The 20,132-nt window shown below is 64.8% G+C and overlaps 1 protein-coding gene across 1 annotated transcript in view; it reads right to left on the reverse strand.

The window, feature by feature from the left end:
* The window catches only part of LOC138811144 (keratin-associated protein 16-1-like), an 88,375-nt gene that overhangs the window by 52,909 nt on the left and 15,334 nt on the right, over positions 1–20,132 (reverse strand). The window contains exons 4-6 of the mRNA XM_069998788.1: positions 10,690–10,819; positions 4,464–4,598; positions 3,757–3,859 (exon numbers count right to left, since the gene is read on the reverse strand). Of these exons, the coding sequence (XP_069854889.1) occupies positions 3,757–3,859; positions 4,464–4,598; positions 10,690–10,819 (368 nt within the window). The remainder of the gene's footprint in view (positions 1–3,756; positions 3,860–4,463; positions 4,599–10,689; positions 10,820–20,132) is intronic.

The following is a 20,132-nucleotide window of genomic DNA, read 5'->3' on the forward strand; positions in this document are numbered from 1 at the left end:
AGCGGGGGACACAGCGGGGGACAGCGGGGGAGACAGTTGGGGACAGAGTGGACACACCAGGGGACATTGGGGACACAGCGGGACACAGCGGGACACAACGGGAGACACAGCGAGGACACAGTGGGTAACACAGCGGGGGACACAGCGGGACACAGCGAGGACACTGCGGGACCCAGCAGGGACACAGTGGGGCACAGCAGGCGACACAGTGGGGGACACAGTGCGACACAGCAGAGACACAGCGGGACATAGCAGGGGACACAGCGGGGGATACAGCGGTGGACAAACCGGGACACTGCTGGGGACAAAGTGGGACAGAGCGGGGAAACAGCGGACACAGCGGGGGACAGAGCGGGGGACACACCGGGACACTGCTGGGGACAAAGCGGGAAACAGCGGGACACAGCATCGACACTGTGGGGACACAGCGGGACACAGCGGGGGACACAGCAGGGGACACAGCGGGACACAGCGGGGGACACAGTGGGACACAGCAGGACACAGAGGGACACAGCAGGGGACACAGCAGGACACAGCTGCGGACAAAGCGGGACACAGCAGTGACAAGGCGGGGGACACAGTGCGACACAGCAGGTAAAATGCAGGACACAGCAAGGGACACAGCGGGGGACACAGCGGGACACAGCGGGACATAGCGGGGAAACAGCGGGAGACACAGCGGGACACAGAGGGGACACAGCGGGGGACACAGTGGAACACAGCGGGGACACAGCAGGGGACACAGCGTGGGACAAAGTGGGGGACAAAGCGGGATACCACGGGACACAGCGGGATACAACAGGGGACAGAGCAGAACAGCGGGACACAGCGGGACACAGCGGGGACACAGTGAGGGACACAGCGAGGACACAGCGGGAAACAGCGGGATACAGTGGGGGACACACCGGGGGACAGCGGAGACACTCCGTGGGACTGCGACGACACAGCGGGACACAGCAGAGGACAGCGGGGACACAACAGTGGAAACAGCGAGGACACAGCGGGACACAGCAGGAAACAGCGGGACACAGCGGGGGATACAGCGGGCCACAGGGGAGACACACCGGGGGAAAGCGGGAACACAGCGGGAAACAGCGGTGACACAGCAGGGACAGAGCGGGACACAGCGGGGACACAGCGGGACACAACAGGGGACACAGCGAGGGACACAGCAGGACACAGCGGGGACACAGTGGGGGACACAGCGGGACACAGGGTGAAACAGCGGGAAACAGCGGGACACAGCGGGGGACACAGCGGGGGACAGCGGTGACACATCGGGGGACAGTGGGGACACAGCGGGACACAATGGGAGACACAGCAAGGACACAGTGGGTAACACAACGGGGGACACGGCGGGACACAGCAAGGACACTGCGTGACCCGGCAGGGACACAACGTGGCACAGCAGTCGACACCGCGGGGGACACATTGCGACACAGCGGAGACACAGCGGGACACAGCAGGGGACACAGCGGGGGACACAGCGGTGGACACACCGGGACACTGCTGGGGACAAAGCGGGACAGAGCGGGGACACAGCGGACACAGTGGGGGACACAGCTGGGGACACAGCGGGACAAAGCGGGACACAGCGGGGGACACAGCAGGGGACACAGCGGGACACAGCGGGGGACACAGTGGGACACAGTGGGGACACAGCGGGACACAGCGTGACACATTGGGGGACACAGCGGGACACAGCTGCGGACACAGCGGTGACAAGGCGGGGGACACAGTGCGACAAAGCGGGTACAATACAGGCCACAGCAAGGGACACAGCGGGGGACACAGCGGGACACAGCGGGACACAGCAGGGACACAGCGGGAGACACAGCGAGAGACAGAGGGGACACAGCGGGGGACACAGCGGGACACAGCGGGGACACAGCAGGGGACACAGCGTGGGACACAGTCGGGGACAAAGCGGGATACCACGGGACACAGCGGGATACAACGGGGGACAGAGCAGAACAGCGGGACACAGCGGGACACAGCGGGGACACAGTGGGGGACACAGCGAGAACACAGCGGGAAACAGCGGGACACACCGGGGAAAGCGGAGACACACCGTGGGACTGCGGGGACACAGCGGGACACAGCAGAGGACAGCGGGGACACATCAGTGGAAACAGCGAGGACACAGCGGGACACAGCAGGAAACAGCGGGACACAGCGGGGGATACAGCAGGGGACAGCGCGGAAACACCGGGGGAAAGCGGGTACACAGCGGGACACAGCGGTGACACAGCAGGGACAGAGCAGGACACAGCGAAACACAGCAGGGGACATAGAGGGGAACACAGCAGGACACAGCGGGGACACAGCGGGGGACACAGTGGGACACATTGGGGACACAGCGGGGGACATAGCGAGGGACACAGCTGAGGACAAATCGGGACACCACGGGCGACAGCGGGACACAACGGGGGACACAGCGGGACACAGGGAGGGACACAGCTGGGGACAAAGTGGGGCAACACAGGACACAGTTGGACAAAACGGGGAAATCAGCGGGACACAGAAGGGGACACAGAGGGGACACAACGGGACACAGCCGGACATAGCGGGGGACACAGCGGGACACAGCATCGACACAGCAGGGACACAGCGGGTCACAGCGGGGCAGAGCGGGGGACACAGCGGGAGACAGAGGGGAAACTCCGTGGGAGAGAGGGGAACACAGCAGGACACAGCGGAGCACAGCGGGGACACAGCGGGGGACACAGCGAGGACACAGCGGGACACAGTGGGAACCAGCGGGACACAGCGCGACACAACGGTGGACACAGCGGGACACAGCGGGACACAGCAGGAACCAGAGGGACACAGAGGAACACAAAGGGGGAAACAGCGGGACACAGCGGGACACACCGGGGGACACAGCGAGGACACAGCGGGATACAGCAGGACACAGCGGGGGACACAGTTGGCGACACAGAGGGGACACAGCGGGTACACAGCGGGACACAGCGGAGACACAGCGGGACACAGCGGGGACACAGTGGGTAACAGCGAGACACAGAGGGGACACAGCGGGGACACAGCGGGGACACAGTGGGACACAGCGGGGACACAGTGGGACAAAGCGAGAGACACAGCGTGGGACACAGCGGGGACACAGAAGGGGACACAGCGGGTACACAGCGGGGCTACATCGGGACACAGCGGGACACAGCGGGGACAGAGCGAGACACTGTGTGACACATCGCAGACACAGCGGGACACAGCGGGACACAGCGGGACACAGTGGAGACACAGCGCGGACACAGCGGGGGACACAGCGGGGGACACAGCGAGGTCACAGCTGGAAACAGCGGAACAAAGAGGGACACAGCTTAGACACAGCGGGGACACAGCGGGGGACACAGCAGGACACAGCGGGACACAGGTGCAACACAGCGGCGATACAGCGGGACACAGCATTACACAGTGGGGACACAGCGGGGCACAGCAGGGACACAGCGGGACACAGCGGGGAACACAGCTGGACACAGCGGGACACAGCCGGGGACACAGCGGGACATAGCGGGGGACAGAGTGGGTGACACAGCGGGACACAGAGGGACACAGCGGGGGAGAGAGCGGGACACAACGGGGGACAGAGCGGGGAACACAGCAGGACACAGTGGGGACACAGCGGGACACAGCGGGGTACACAGTGGGACACAACAGGCACAGACGGGGACACAGTGGGATACAGCGGTGGACACAGTGGGGGAGAGAGCAAGGACACATCGGGACACAGCGGAACACAGCTGGGGACAAAGCGGGGGACAGCCGCGGACACAGCGAAGACACAGCGGGACACAGCGAGGACATAGAGGGGACTCAGCTCCGGACACAGCGGGGGACAAACCTGGACACCACAGGACACAGCAGGACACAGGGGGACACAGCAGTGACAATGCGGGGACACAGCGGGACAAAGCAGGGGACACAGCGGGACCCAGCGGGACACAGTGGGGGACACAGCGGGACACAGCGGGACACAGCGGGGAAACAGTGGGACACAGCGAGAGACACAGCGGGGACACAGCGGGGAGCACAGCGGTACAAAGTGGGGGACATAGCGGGGACACAGCTGGGAAACAGCGGGACACAGCGGGGTCACAGCGGGACACAGCGGGGGACACAGCGGGGCATAGCAGGACACAGCAGGACAAAGCGTGGGACACAGTGGGACACAGTGGGACACAGCGGGACACAGCGGGACACAGCGGGGGACACAGGGGTGGACACACCGGGACACTGCGGGGGACAAAGCGGGACAGAGCGGGGACACAGCGGACACAGCAGGGGACACAGCGGGGGACACAGCGGAACAAAGCGAGACACAGCGGGACACAGCATCGACACAGTGGGGACACAGCGGGACACAGCGGTACATAGCGGGGTACACAGTGGGACACAGCGGGGACACAGCGGGACACAGCGGGACACAGCGGGGGACACAGCGGGACACAGCTGCGGACACAGCGGGACACAGCGGTGAGAAGGCGGGGGACACAGTGCATCACAGTGGGTACAATGCAGGACACAGCAGGGGACACAGCGGGGGATAGCGGCGACACAGCGGGACACAGCGGGGAACACAGCTGGACACAGTGGGACACAGCGGGGGACACAGCGGGACATAGCGGGGGACAGAGTGGCTGACACAGCGGACACAGAGGGACATAGCGGGCGAGAGAGTGGGACACAGCGGGAGACAGAGGGGGGACACAGCTCGACACAGCGGGGACACAGCGGGACACAGCAGGGTACACAGCGGGACACAACGAGCACAGACGTGGACACAGCGGGACACAGCGGAACAGAGCTGGGGACAAAGCGGGGGACAGCCGCGGACACAACGAAGACACAGCGTGACACAGCGAGGACACAGAGGGGACTCAGCGGGGGACACAGCGGGGGACAAAGCTGGACACCACGGGACACAGCGGGACAAAGCGTGGGACACAGTGGGACACAGCGGGACACAGAGGGACACAGCGGCGATACAGCGGGACATAGCGGTGTACACAGCTGGGGACACAACGGGACACAGAGTGCGACACAGCGGGACATAGCGGGACAGAACGGGACACAGAGTGGGACACAGCAGGACACAGCGGGACACAGCGGGACACAGCAGGGACACAGCGAAGACACAGCGGGACACAGCGTGGACACAGAGGGGACTCAGCGGGGGACACAGCGGGGGACAAACCTGGACACCACGGGACACAGCGGGACACAGCGGAACACAGTGAGGACACTGCGGGGACACAGCGGGACACAACGAGGGACACAGCGGGGCACAGCGGGACTCATCGGTGAACACAAGGCAACACAGAGGGGGGAAACAGCGGGAGACACAGCGGGGACACAGCGGGGGACACAGAAGGGGACACAGCGGGGACACAGCGGGGCTACATCGGGACACAGCGGGGACACAGTGGGACACAGCGGGGACACAGCGGGACACTGTGTGACACATCGGGGACACAGTGGGACACAGCGGGACACAGCGGAGACACAGCGGGCACACAGCTGGGGACACAGCGGGGGACACAGCGAGGTCACAGCTGGAAACAGCGGAACACAGCGGAGACACATAGGAGACACAGCGGGAGACAAAGCAGGACACAGAGGGACACAGGTGCAACACAGCGGCGATACAGCGGGACACAGCATTACACAGCGAGGACACAGCGGGGGACAGCAGGGACACAGCGGGACACAGCGGGGAACACAGCTGGACACAGCGGGACACAGCGGGGGACACAGCGGGACATAGCGGGGGACAGAGTGGGTGACACAGCGGGACACAGAGCAACACGTTGGGGGAGAGAGCGGGACACAGCGGGGGACAGAGCGGGGGACACAGAGGGACACAGCGGGGACACAGCGGGACACAGCGGGGTACACAGCGGGACACAATGAGCACAGACGGGGACAGAGCGGGACCCAGCGGGGGACACAGCGGGGGACAGAGCGAGGACACAGCGGGACACAGTTGGACACAGCTGGGGACAAAGCGGGGGACAGCCGCGGACACAGCGAAAACACAGCGGGACACAGCGAGGACACAGAGGGGACTCAGCGGGGGACACAACGGGGGACAAATCTGGACACCAGGCGACACAGCGGGACACAGGGGGACACAGCAGTGACAATGTGGGGACACAGCGGGACAAAGCAGGGGACACAGCGGGACCCAGCGGGACAGAGCGGGGGACACAGCGGGGTCACAGCGGGACACAGCGGTACACATCGGGGAAACAGTGGGACACAGCGAGAGACACAGCGGGGACACAGCGGGGAGCACAGCGAGACACAGCGGGGGACTTAGTGGGGACACAGCTGGGACACAGCGGTACACAGCGGGGTCACCGCGGGACACAGCGCGGGACACAGCGGGACATAGCAGGACACAGCGGGACAAAGCGTGGGACACAGTGGGACACAGGGACACAGCGGGACACAGCGGCGATACAGCGGGACATAGCGGTGTACACAGCTGGGAACACAACCGGACACAGAGTGGGACACAGCGGGACACAGCGGGACAAAACGGGACACAGAGTGGGACACAGCGGGACACAGCGGGACACAGTGGGTACACAGCGAGGGACACAGCGAGGATACAGCTGGAAACAGCGGAACACAGCGGGACACAGCGGAGACACAGCGGGGACACAACGGGGGACACAGTGGGGACACAGTGAGGACACAGCGGGACATAGCGGGACACAGCGGGGTACACAGCGCTACACAGCGTCGAACAAAGCGAGGACACAGCGATACACAGCGGAAAACAGCAAGGACACAGTGGGACACCGAGAGGACACAGCGGGGTACACAGCGTGACACAGCAGGGGAAACAGCGAGGACACAGTGGGACACAGATGGGATACAGCGGCGACACAGCGAGACACAGCATTACACAGCGGGGACACAGCGGGAGACAGCGGGGACACAGCGGGACACAGCGGGGAACACAGCGGGACACAGTGGGACACAGCGGGGGACACAGTGGGACATAGCGGGGGACAGAGTGGGTGACACAGCGGAACACAGAGGGACACAGCGGGGGAGAGAGGGGGACAGAGCGGGGGACAGAGCGGGGGACACAGCGGGACACAGCGGGGACACAGCGGGACACAGCGGGGTACACAAGGGGAAACAACGAGCACAGACGGGGACACAGCGGGACATAGCGGGGGACACAGCGGGGGACAGCGAGGACACAGCGGGACACAGCGGGACACAGCTGGGGACAAAGCGGGGGACAGCCGCGGACACAGCGAAGACATAGCGGGACACAGCGGGGACACAGTGGGGGACAGCGGGAACACAACGGGACACAGCGGGACACATCGGGGACACAGCAGGGGATTCAGTGGGGAACACAGCGGGACACAGAGGGGACACAGTTGGACAGAGCGGGATACACAGCTGTACACATCGGGGAAACAGCGGGTACAATCCAGGGGACAGCGGGAACACAGCAGGACACAGCGAGAGACAGCAGGGATACAGCGGGTCACAGCAGTACACAGCGGGACACAGCGGGGGACAGCGGGGACACAGCGGGACACAGCGGGGGACACAGCGGGGACACAGCGGGACAGAGCGGGGGACAGAGCGGGACACAGCATAGGACACAGTGGGACACAGCAGGACACAGCGGGGACACAGGGGGACACAGTGGGGACGCTCAGGGGGACAGCGGGGACACAGCGGGACACAGCTAGGGACAGCGAGTACACAGCAGGACACAGCTTGACACAGGCGGATACAGCAGGGATACAGTGAGGGACAGCGAGGACACCGCGGGACCCAGCGGAGACACAAAGTTGAACACAGGGGACACAGCGGGGCGAAACTGGACACAGCGGTGACAGAGCGGGGACACAGCGGGTGACACAGCGGGACACAGCGGGGGACACATCTGGACACAGAGGCGGACACAGCGAGGAACACAGCGGGCGACACAGCGTGGGACACAGCGGGACAAAGCGGTACACAGCGGGACACAGCAGGACAAAGCGGGGACACAGCGGGGGACACAGCAGGACACAGCGGGGAAAGAGCGGGACACAGCGGGACACAGCGAGACACACCGGGTCACAGCAGCGGAAACAGCGAGGACAGAGCGGGACACAGCATGAAACAGTGGGACAGAGCGGGGGACACATTGGGACACAGCGAGACACAGCAGGACACAGCTGGAGACACTGCAGGACACTGCGGGGGACAAAGCAAGACACAGCGGGGGACACAGCGAGGACACAGCGGGTCCCAGCGGGACACATGGGGGACACAGCGGGGACACAGCGGGGGACACAGCGGGACACAGCGGGGACACAGCAGGTACACAGCGGGGACACAGCTGGACACAGGCGGATTCACAACGGGCCACAGCGTGGACACAGCGAGGACACAGCGGGACACAGCGGGGGACAGCGGGGGACAGAGTGAGGACACAGCGGGACACAGCGGGTACAGAGCGACGACACAACAGGACACAGCAGGGACAGAGAGGGGGACAGAACAAGAGATAGCGGGACACAGCAGGGACACAGCAGGACACAGCGGGGGACACAGCCTGGGACACAGCGGGACACAACGGGGGATACAGCGGGACAAAGCGGGACACAGCGGGGACACAGCAGGGGACACAGTGGGAACACAGCGAGACACAACGGGGGACACAGCGAGGACACAGCGGGACACAGCGGGGACACAACGGGGACTCAGCGGGGGACACAGTGGGGGACAAACCGGGACACCAAGGGAAACAGCGGGACACACCGGGACACAGCAGGGACACAGGGGGGACAAAGTGGGGGACACAGCGGGACACAGCAGGGGACACAGCGAGGACACAGCGGGAAACAGCGGGACACATCTGGGACACAGAGGGGACACAGACCGGTGCACAGCGGGACACAGCGGGGGACACAGCAGAACACGTCGGGGACACAGCGCGGACTCAGCGGGGGACACAATGGGGGACAAACCGGGACACCACGGGAAACAGCGGGACACACCGGGACACAGCGGGGACACAGCGGGGACACAGCGAGTCACAGCAGGGAAAAAGGGGGGGCACAGCGGGGGAATCAGTGGGGAACACAGCGTGACACAGCGAGGACACAGTTGGACACAGCAAGATACACAGCAGGACAGATCGGGGACACAGCGGGGACACAGCGGGACAAAGCAAGACACAGAGGGACACAGGGGGACACAGCGGGGACACAGCATTGGACACATCGTTACACAGCGAGACACAGCGGGACACAGCTGGGGACACAGCGGGACACAGCGGAGTACACAGCGGGACACAGCGGGACACAGAAGGACACAGTGGGGACACAGCGGGGACACAGCAGGATACAGCTGGGACACAACAGGCACAGCGGGGACACAGCGGGGCACAAAGCGGCGGACACAGCGGGGGACACAGCGGGACACAGCGGGAGACACAGCGGGACACAACGGGGGACACAGCGGGCCACAGCGGGCCACAGCGTGACACAGCGGGGACACAGCGGGGGACAAAGCGGAGACACAGTGGGACACAGCCGGGACACAGCCGGCACACAGCGGGACACAGCAGGACACAGCGGGAAGAGCAGGACACAGTGGGCACACAGCGTGGACACAGCAGGTGACACAGTGGGACACAGCTGGACACAGCGGGGCACAGCTTGGGACACAGCGGGACACAGCGGGACACAGCGGGGACACAGCGGGGACACAGCGGGCAACACAGCGGGACACATAAGGGACACAGCGGGACACAACGGGGACACAGCGAGACACAGGGGGACACAGCGGGGACTCAGCGGGGGACACAGTGGGGGACAAACCGGGACACCAAGGGAAACAGCGGGACACACAGGGACACAGCGGGGACACAGCGGGGACAAAGTAGGGGACACAGCGGGACACAGCGGGGGACACAGTGAGGACACAGCGGGACACAGCGGGACACATCTGGGACACAGCGGGGACACAGACCGGTACACAGCGGGACACAGCGGGGGACACAGCGGTACACGTCGGGGACACAGCAGGGACTCAGCGGGGGACACAATGGGGGACAAACCGGGACACCACGGGAAACAGCGGGACACAGCAGGGACACAGCAGGGACACAGCGAGACACAGCGGGGACACAGCGGGGGACACAGCGGGGGAATCAGTGGGGAACACAGCGGGACACAGCGGGGGACATAGAAGGGGACACAGCGGGTACACAGTGGGGCTACATCAAGACACAGCGGGGACACAGTGGGACACAGCGGGGACACAGCGGGACACGGTGTGACACATCGGGGACACAGCGGGACACAGGGGAGACACAGCGGGGACACAACGGGGGACACAGCGGGGGACACAGCGGGGGACACAGCGAGGACACAGCGGGACACAGATGGAGACAGCGGGGGACAGAGCGCTACACAGTGGCGAACACAGCAGAACACAGCGAGGACACAGTGCGACACCGAGGGGACTCAGCAGGGGACACAGTGGGACACAGGGAGGGACACAGCGGGGACACAGCGGGGGACACAGCGGGACACAGCAGGGACACAACAGAGACACAGCCGGGGACACAGCGGGGGACACAGCAGGACACAGCGGGACACAGGTGAGACACAGTGGCGACACATCGGGACACAGCATTACACAGGGGGGACACAGCGAGGGATAGCGGCGACACAGCGGGACACAGCGGGGAACACATCTGGACACAGTGGGACACAGCGCGGGACACAGGGGGACATAGCGGGGGAAAGAGTGGGTGACACAACGGACACTGAGGGACACAGCGGGGGAGAGAGCGGGACACAGCGGGAGGCAGAGGGGGGGACACAGCGCGACACAGCGGAAACACAGCGGGACACAGCGGGGTACACAGCGGGACACAATGAGCACAGACGGGGACACAGCAGGACACAGCAGAACACAGCTGGGGACAAAGCGGGGGACAGCCGCGGACACAGCAAACACACAGCGGGACACAGCGAGGACACAGAAGGGACTCAGCGGGGGACACAGCGGGGGACAAAGCTGGACACCACGGGACACAGCGGGACACAGGGGGACACAGCAGTGACAATGCGGGGACACAGCCGGACAAAGCAGGGGACACAGCGGGACCCAGCGGGACCCAGCGGGGGACACAGCGGGGTCACAGCGGGACACAGCGGGACACAGCGGGGAAACAGTGGGACACAGCGAGAGACACAGCGGGGACATAGCGGGGAGCACAGCGAGACACAGCGGGGGACATAGCGGGACATAGCAGGACACAGCGGGACAAAGCATGGGACACAGTGGGACACAGCGGGACACAGCGGGACACAGTGGCGATACAGCGGGACATAGCGGTGTACACAGCTGGGGACACAACGGGACACAGAGTAGGACACAGCGGGACACAGCGGGACACAACGGGACACACATTGGGACACAGCGGGACACAGCGGGACACCGCGGGACACAGCGGGGACACAGCCGGGACACAGCGGGACACAGCGGGACACAGCAGGGACACAGTGGGACACAGCGGGAGACACAGCGGGGGACAGAGTGGGACACATCGGGGGACACAGTGAGGACCCAGCGGGACACAGCGGGGACACAGCGGGGACTCAGCGGGGGACATAGCGGGGGACAAAGCCGGACACCACCGGACACAGCGGAACACAGCGGAACACAGTGGGGACACTGCGGGGACACAGCGGGACACAGTGGGACACAGCGGGGACACAGTGGGACAAAGCGAGAGACACAGCGTGGGACACAGCGGGGACACAGCGGGGGACACAGAAGGGGACACAGCGGGGACACAGCGGGGCTACATCGGGACACAGCGGGGACACAGTGGGACTCAGCGGGGACACAGCGGGACACTGTGTGACACATCGGGGACACAGTGGGACACAGCGGGACACAGTGGAGACACAGCGGGCACACAGCTGGGGACACAGCGGGGGACACAGCGAGGTCACAGCTGGAAACAGCAGAACACAGCGGGACACAGCAGAGACACATCGGGGACACAGCGGGGGACACAGCAGGACACAGCGGGACACAGGTGCAACACAGCGGCGATACAGCGGGACACAGCATTACACAGCGGGGACACAGCGGGGGACAGCAGGGACACAGCGGGACACAGCGGGACACAGCGGGGGACACAGCGGGACACAGCAGGGACACAGCGGAGACACAGCCGGGAACACAGCCGGGGAAACAGCAGGACACAGCGGGACACAGGTGGGACACAGCGGGACACAGCATTACACAGCGGGGACACAGCGGGGGATATCGGCGACACAGAGGGACACAGCGGGGAACACAGCTGGACACAGTGGGACACAGCGGGGGACACAGCGGGACATAGCGGGGGACACAGTGGGTGACACAGCGGACACAGAGGGACACAGCAGGGGAGAGAGCGGGACACAGCGGGGGACAGAGCGGGGGACACAGCGCGACACAGCGGGGACACAGCGGGACACAGCGTGTTATACAGCGGGACACAACGAGCACAGACGGGGACACAGCGGGACACAGCTTGGGACACAGAGGTGGAAAGAGCGAGGGCACAGCGGGACACAGCGGGACTCATCGGTGAATACAACGGAACACAGAGGGGGGACACAGCAGGGACACAGCGATCACACAGCGGGATACAGCGGGACACAGCGGGGGACACAGTTGAGGACACAGCGGGACACAGCGGGACCCAGAGGGGACAAAGTGGGAGATACCGGGGCGGACAGAGCGGGACACAGCGCGGGACACAGGGAGGACCCAGCGGGACACAGCGGGGACACAGTGGGGACTCAGCGGGGGACATAGCGGGGGACAAAGCATGACACCACCGGACACAGCGGAACACAGCGGAACACAGAGGGACTCATCGGTGAACACAACGGAACACAGAGGGGGACACAGCAGGGGACACAGCGGGACACAGCCGGGACTAAGCTGCACACAGAGGGGTATACAGCGTGACAGAGCGGGGACACAGCGGGGACACAGCAGGACACTGTGTGACAGATCGGGGACACAGCAGGACAGAGCGGGACACAGCGGAGACACAGCGGGGACACAGCGGGGGACACAGCGAGGACACAGCTGGAAACAGCGGAACACAGCGGGACACAGCGGAGACACAGCGGGGACACAACGGGGGAAACAGCGGGGGACAGAGCGAGGACACAGCGGGACACAGCGGGAGACAGTGGAGCACTGCGGGACACAGCGGGGACACAACGAGGGGCACAGCGGGGGACACAGCGAGGACACAGTGGGACACAGCGGGAGACAGCGGGGGACACAGCCCTACACAGCGGCGAACACAGCGAGGACAAAGTGGGACACAGCAGAACACAGCGAGGACACAGTGGGACACCGAGGGGACACAGCGGGGGACACAACGAGGACAAAGCGGGACACAGAAGGAGACAGCAGCGGACACAGCGGGACACAGCGGGACATAGCGGGGACACACCGGGACACAGCGGGACACAGCGGGTACACAGTTGGACACAGTAGGACACAGCGGGGACACAGCGGAGACACAGTCGAGGACACAGCGGGGGACACAGCAGGACACAGTGGGTCACAGGTGGGACACAGCGGCGAAACAGCGGAACACAGCATTACACAGCGGAGACACAGCGGGGGATAGCGGCAACACAGCGGGACACAGCGGGGAACACAGCTGGACACAGTGGGACACAGCGGGGGACAAAGAAGGACATAGGGGGGGACAGAGTGGGTGACACAGCGGACACAGAGGGACATAGCGGGGGAGAGAGCGGGACAGAGCGGGGGACAGAGCGGGGGACACAGCGCGACACAGTGGGGACACAGCGGGACACAGCGGGGTACACAGCGGGACACAAGGAGCACAGACGTGGACACAGCGGGACACAGCGTGGGACACAGCGGTGGACAGAACGAGGACACAGCGGGACACAGCGGGGGACACAGCGGGACATAGCAGGACACAGCCGGACAAAGCGTGGGACACAGTGGGACACAGCGGGACACAGAGGGACACATCGGCGATACAGCGGGACACAGCATTACACAGTGGGGACACAGCAGGGGACAGCAGGGACACAGCGGGACACAGTGGGGAACACAGCTGGACAAAGCAGGACACAGCGGGGGACACACTGGGACACAGCGGGGGACACAGCGAGGAAAAAGCTGGAAACAGCGGAACACAGCGGGACTCAGCGAAGACATAGCGGGGACACACCGGGGGACACAGCAGGACACAGCGGGACACAGGTGCAACACAGCGGCGATACAGCGGGACACAGCATTACACAGTGGGGACACAGCGGGGCACAGCAGGGACACAGCGGGACACAGCGGGGAACACAGCTGGACACAGCGGGACACAGCAGGGGACACAGCGGGAAATAGCGGGGGACAGAGTGGGTGACACAGCGGGACACAGAGGGACACAGAGGGGGACACAGCGGGACACAGTGGGGAAACAGTGGGACACAGCGAGAGACACAGCAGGGACACAGCGGGGAGCACAGCGGGACACAGCGGGGCACATAGCGGGGACACAGCTGGGACACAGCGGTACACAGCGGGGTCACAGCGGGACACAGCGGGGGACACAGCAGGACATAGCAGGACACAGCGGGACAAAGCGTGGGACCCAGGGAGACACAGCGGGACACAGCGGGGATACAGCGGGACATAGCGGTGTACACAGCTGGGGACACAACGGGACACAGAGTGGGACACAGCAGGACACAGCGGGACACAGCGGGACACAGCAGAACACAGCTAGGACACAGTGGGACACCGAGGGGACACAGCGGGGTACACAGCGGGATACAGCGGGGGAAACAGCGAGGACACAGCGGGACACAGCGGGACACAGGGGGTACACAGCGGGACACAGCGGGACACAGCGGGGTCACAGCGGGACACAGCGGGGACACAGCGGGACACAGCGGGGACACAGCAGGGACACAGCGGGACACAGCGGGACACAGCGGGGACACAGTGGGACACAGCTAGAGACACAGCGGGGACAAAGGGTGGGACACAGCGGGACACTGCGGGGACACAGCGGGACACAGCGGTGTACACAGCTGCTGACACAACGGGACACAGAGTGGGACACAGCGGGACACAGCGGGACCCAGTGGGGACAAAGTGGGAGACACAGCGGGGGACAGAGCGGGACACAGCGCGGGACACATTGAGGACCCAGTGGGACACAGCGGGGACTCAGCGGGGGACATAGCGGGGGACAAAGCATGACAACACCGGACACAGCGGAACACAGCGGAACACAGTGGGTACACTGCGGGTACACAGCGGGACACAGCGGGTGACACAGCGTGACTCATCGGTGAACACAACGCAACACAGAGGGGGACACAGCGGGGGACACAGCGGGACACAGCGGGGACTCAGCTGCACACAGCGGGTTATACAGCGTGATAGAGCGGGGAAACAGCGGGGACACAGCGGGACACTGTGTGACAGATCGGGGACACAGGAGGACAGAGCGGGACACAGCGGAGAGACAGCATGGACACAGCGGGGGACACAGCGGGGGACACAGCGAAGACACAGCTGGAAACAGCGGAACACAGCGGGACACAGCGGAGACACAGCGGGGACACAACCGGGACACAGCGGGGGACACAGCGAGGACACAGCGGGACAAAGCGCGAGACAGCGGAACACAGCGGGACTCAGCGGGGACACAGCGGGGACACAGCGGGGACACAGCGGGACACAGTGGTACACAGCCGTGACACAGCGGGGCACAGCGAGAGACACAGCGTGGGACACAGCGGGGTCACAGCGGGGGACACAGAAGGGGACACAGCGGGTACACAGCGGGGCTACATCGGGACACAGCGGGGACACAGTGGGACACAGCAGGGACACAGCGGGACACAGCGGGACACAGCGGGACACAGCGGGACACAGCGGGGACACAGTTGGACACAGCGAGAGACACAGTGGGGACAAAGCGGGACACAGAGGGGGACATAGCAGGGACACAGCTGGGACACAGCGGGACACAGCGGGGTCACAGCGGGACACAGCGGGGGACACAGCGGGATATAGCACGACACAGGGGGACAAAGCGTGAGACACAGTAGGACACTGCGGGGACACAGCACGACACAGCGGTGTACACAGCTGGGGACACAACGGGACACAGAGTGGGACACAGCGTGACACAGCGGGACACAGTGGGCACAAAGTGGGAGATACAGCGGGGGACAGAGCGGGACACAGCGCGGGACACAGGGAGGACCCAGCGGGACACGGCGGGGACACAGCGGGGACTCAGCGGGGAACATAGCGGGGGACAAAGCATGACACCACCGGACACAGCGGAACACAGCGGAACACAGTGGGTACACTGCGGGGACACAGCGGGACACAGTGGGGGACACAGCGAGACACAGCGGGACTCATCAGTGAACACAACGGAACACAGAGGGGGACACAGCGGAGGACACAGCGGGACACAGCGGGGACTCAGCTGGACACAGCGGGGTATACAGCGTGACAGAGCGGGGACACAGCGGGGGACACAGCGGGACACTGTGTGACACATCGGGGACACAGCAGGACAGAGCGGGACACAGCGGAGACACAGCGGGGACACAGCGGGACACAGCGGAGACACAGCGGGGACAGAGTGGGTAACTGCGAGACACAGCGGGTACACAGCGGGGACACAGAGGGACACAGTGGGACACAGACGTGACACAGCCGGACACAGCGAGAGACACAGCGAGGGACACAGCGGGGTCACAGCGGGGGACACAGAAGGAGACACAGCGTGTACACAGCGGGGCTACATCGGGACACAGCGGGGACACAGTGGGACACAGCGGGGACACAGCGGGACACAGTGGGGACACAGCGGGGGACACAGCGAGGACACAGCGGGACAAAGCAGAGGACAGCGGGGACACATCGGTGTAAACAGCGAGGACACAGCGGGACACAGCAGGAAACAGTGGGACACAGGGGGATACACAGCGGGGGACAGCGGGGACACACCGGGGGAAAGCGGGAACACAGCGGTGATAAAGCGGGGACAGAGAGGGACACAGCAGGGACACAGCGGAACACAGCGGGGGACACAGCGGGGGACACAGCCAGGGACAGAGTGGGACACAGCGGGGGACACAGCGAGGGACATAGCTGGGGACAAAGCGGGACACAACGGGACACAATGGGGGACACAGCGGGACACAGTGAGTGATACAGCTGGGGACAAAGCGGGACACCACGGGACACAGAGGGACACAACGGCGAAATCAGCGGGACACAGCAGGGGACACAGAGGGGACACAGCGGGACACAGGCGGACACAGCGGGGGACACAGGGGGACACAGCGTCGACACAGCGGGGACACAGCGGGTCACAGCGGGGACAGAGCAGGGGACACAGCAGGACACAGCAGGGAAACTCTGTGGGACAGCGGGAACAAAGCGGGACACAGCGGAGGACAGCGGGGACACAGCGGGGGACACAGCGAGGACACAGCGGGACACAGCCGGAACCAGCGGGACACAGGGCGACACAATGGTGGACACAGCGGGACACAGCGGGACAAAGCGGGAAACAGCGGGACACAGAGGGACACAAATGGGGACACAGCGGGACACAGCGGGACACACCGGGGTACAGCGTGGGAAACAGCAGGGGAAACAGCGGGACACAGTGGGGACAAAGCGGGACAAAGTGGGGGACACAGCGGGATGCAGTGGGGGACAAAGCGGGCGACAGAGCGGGGACCCAGAGGGACACAGTGGGGGACAAAGCGGGACACCATGGGACACAGTGGGGGACACAGCATGGGTCAAAGCGGGACACATCGGGGGACACAGCAGGACACAGGAGGGTACACAGCGGGGACAGAGCGGGACACAGTGTGACACAGCGGGATACAGCGGGACACAGCGGGAACCAGTGGGACACAGCGTGACACAGGGCGGGACACAGCGGGACACAGTGGGACACAGTGGGGACACAGCGGGGGACACAGCGAGGACACAGCGGGACACATCGGGGACACAGCGGGACAAGCGTGGACACAGCAGGGAAACAGCAGGACACAGCGGGGGACACAGCGGGTCACAGCGGGATACAGCAGGACACAGCAGGGACACAGAGGGAGACACAGCGGGACACAGAGGGGACACAGCAGGGGACACAGTGGGGGACAAAGCGGGATACCACGGGACACAGCGGGATACAACGGGGGACACAGCGGGACACAGTGGGGACACAGCGGGGGACACAGCGAGGACACAGCGGGAAACAGCGGGACACAGGGGGACACATCGGGGGACAGCGGAGACACTCCGTGGGACAGCGGGGACACAGCGGGACAAAGCAGAGGACAGCGGGGACACATCGGTGTAAACAGCGAGGACACAGTGGGACACAGCAGGAAACAGTGGGACACAGGGGGATACACAGCGGGGGACAGCGGGGACACACCGGGGGAACGCGGGAACACAGCGGGACACAGCGGTGACAAAGCGGGGACAGAACGGGATACAGCGGGGACAGAGCGGAACACAGCAGGGGACACAGCGGGGGACACAGCAGGACACCGCGGGGACACAGCCGGGGACAGAGTGGGACACAGCGGGGACACAGCGGGGGACACAGCGAGGGACACAGCTGGGGACAAAGCGGGACACCACGGGACACAATGGGGGACACAGCGGGACACAGTGAGGGATACAGCTGGGGACAAAGCGGGAGACAACGGCGAAATCAGCGGGACACAGCGGGGGACACAGAGGGGACACAGCCGGACACAGGAGGACACAGCGGGGGACAGAGGGGGACACAGCGTCGACACAGCGGGGACACAGCGGGTCACAGTGGGGACAGAGCAGGGGACAGAGCGGGACACAGCGGGGAAACTCTGTGGGACAGCGGGAACAAAGCGGGACACAGCGGCGGACAGCGGGGACACAGCGGGGGACACAGCGAGGACACAGCGGGACACAGCAGGAACCAGCGGGACACAGAGAGACACAAACGGGGCCACAGTGGGACACAGCAGGACACACCGGGTACAGCGGGGGACACAGCGGGGGACAAAGTGGGGACAAAGAGGGAAAAAGTGGGGGACACAGCGGGACGCAGTGGGGGACAGAGCTTGCGACAGAGCGGAGGACAGAGTGGGACACAGAGGTGGACACAGCGGGGGACACAGTGGGACACAGCGGGGACAGAGCAGGACCCAGCGGGGGACACAGCGGGAACCAGAGGGGGACACAGCGGGGGACACAGCGGCGACACAGCTGGACACAGCGGGGGACACAGCAGGGAACACAGCCGGGACATAGCGCGGACACAATGGGATACAGCAGGATACAGCGGGACACAGCGGGGGACAGCGGTACACAACGGGACACAGCGGGATACAGCGGGGAACACAGCTGGGGCCAGCTGGGAAACACCGGAGGAAAGCGGGGACACAGCGGGACACAGTGTGTACACAGCAGGGACACAGCAGAACACAGCGGGACACACGGGAAACACCGGGACACAGCGTGGGACACAGTGGGGGACAGCGGGGACACAGCGAGGGACAGACGGGACACACCGGGACACAGCTAGGGACAGCGGGAACACAGCGGGGACACAGCAGGGACACATCGGGACACAGCGGGGACACAGCGGGGACACTGCGGGACACAGTGGGGACACAGGGGGACACAGCGGGGACACAGCGGGGTCACAGCGGGACACAGCGGGGGACACAGCGGGACACAGTGGTACACAGCCGTGACACAGCGGGGTACAGCGAGAGACACAGCGTGGGACACAGCGGGGTCACAGCGGGGGACACAGAAGGGGACACAGCGGGTACACAGCGGGGCTACATCGGGACACAGCGGGGACACAGTGGGACACAGCAGGGACACTGCGGGACACAGCGGGACACAGCGGGGACACAGCGGGGACTCAGCGGCGGATAGAGGGGACACTGCGGGACACATAGTGGGGACACTGCGGGGACACAGCGGGGGAAACAGCAAGGACACAAAGGGACACAGCGGGACACATTGGG

This window comes from Dipodomys merriami, unplaced genomic scaffold, assembly GCF_024711535.1.
Source record: "Dipodomys merriami isolate MVZ:Mamm:240054 unplaced genomic scaffold, mDipMer1.0.p SCAF_1040, whole genome shotgun sequence".
Classification (NCBI taxonomy): domain Eukaryota; kingdom Metazoa; phylum Chordata; class Mammalia; order Rodentia; family Heteromyidae; genus Dipodomys; species Dipodomys merriami.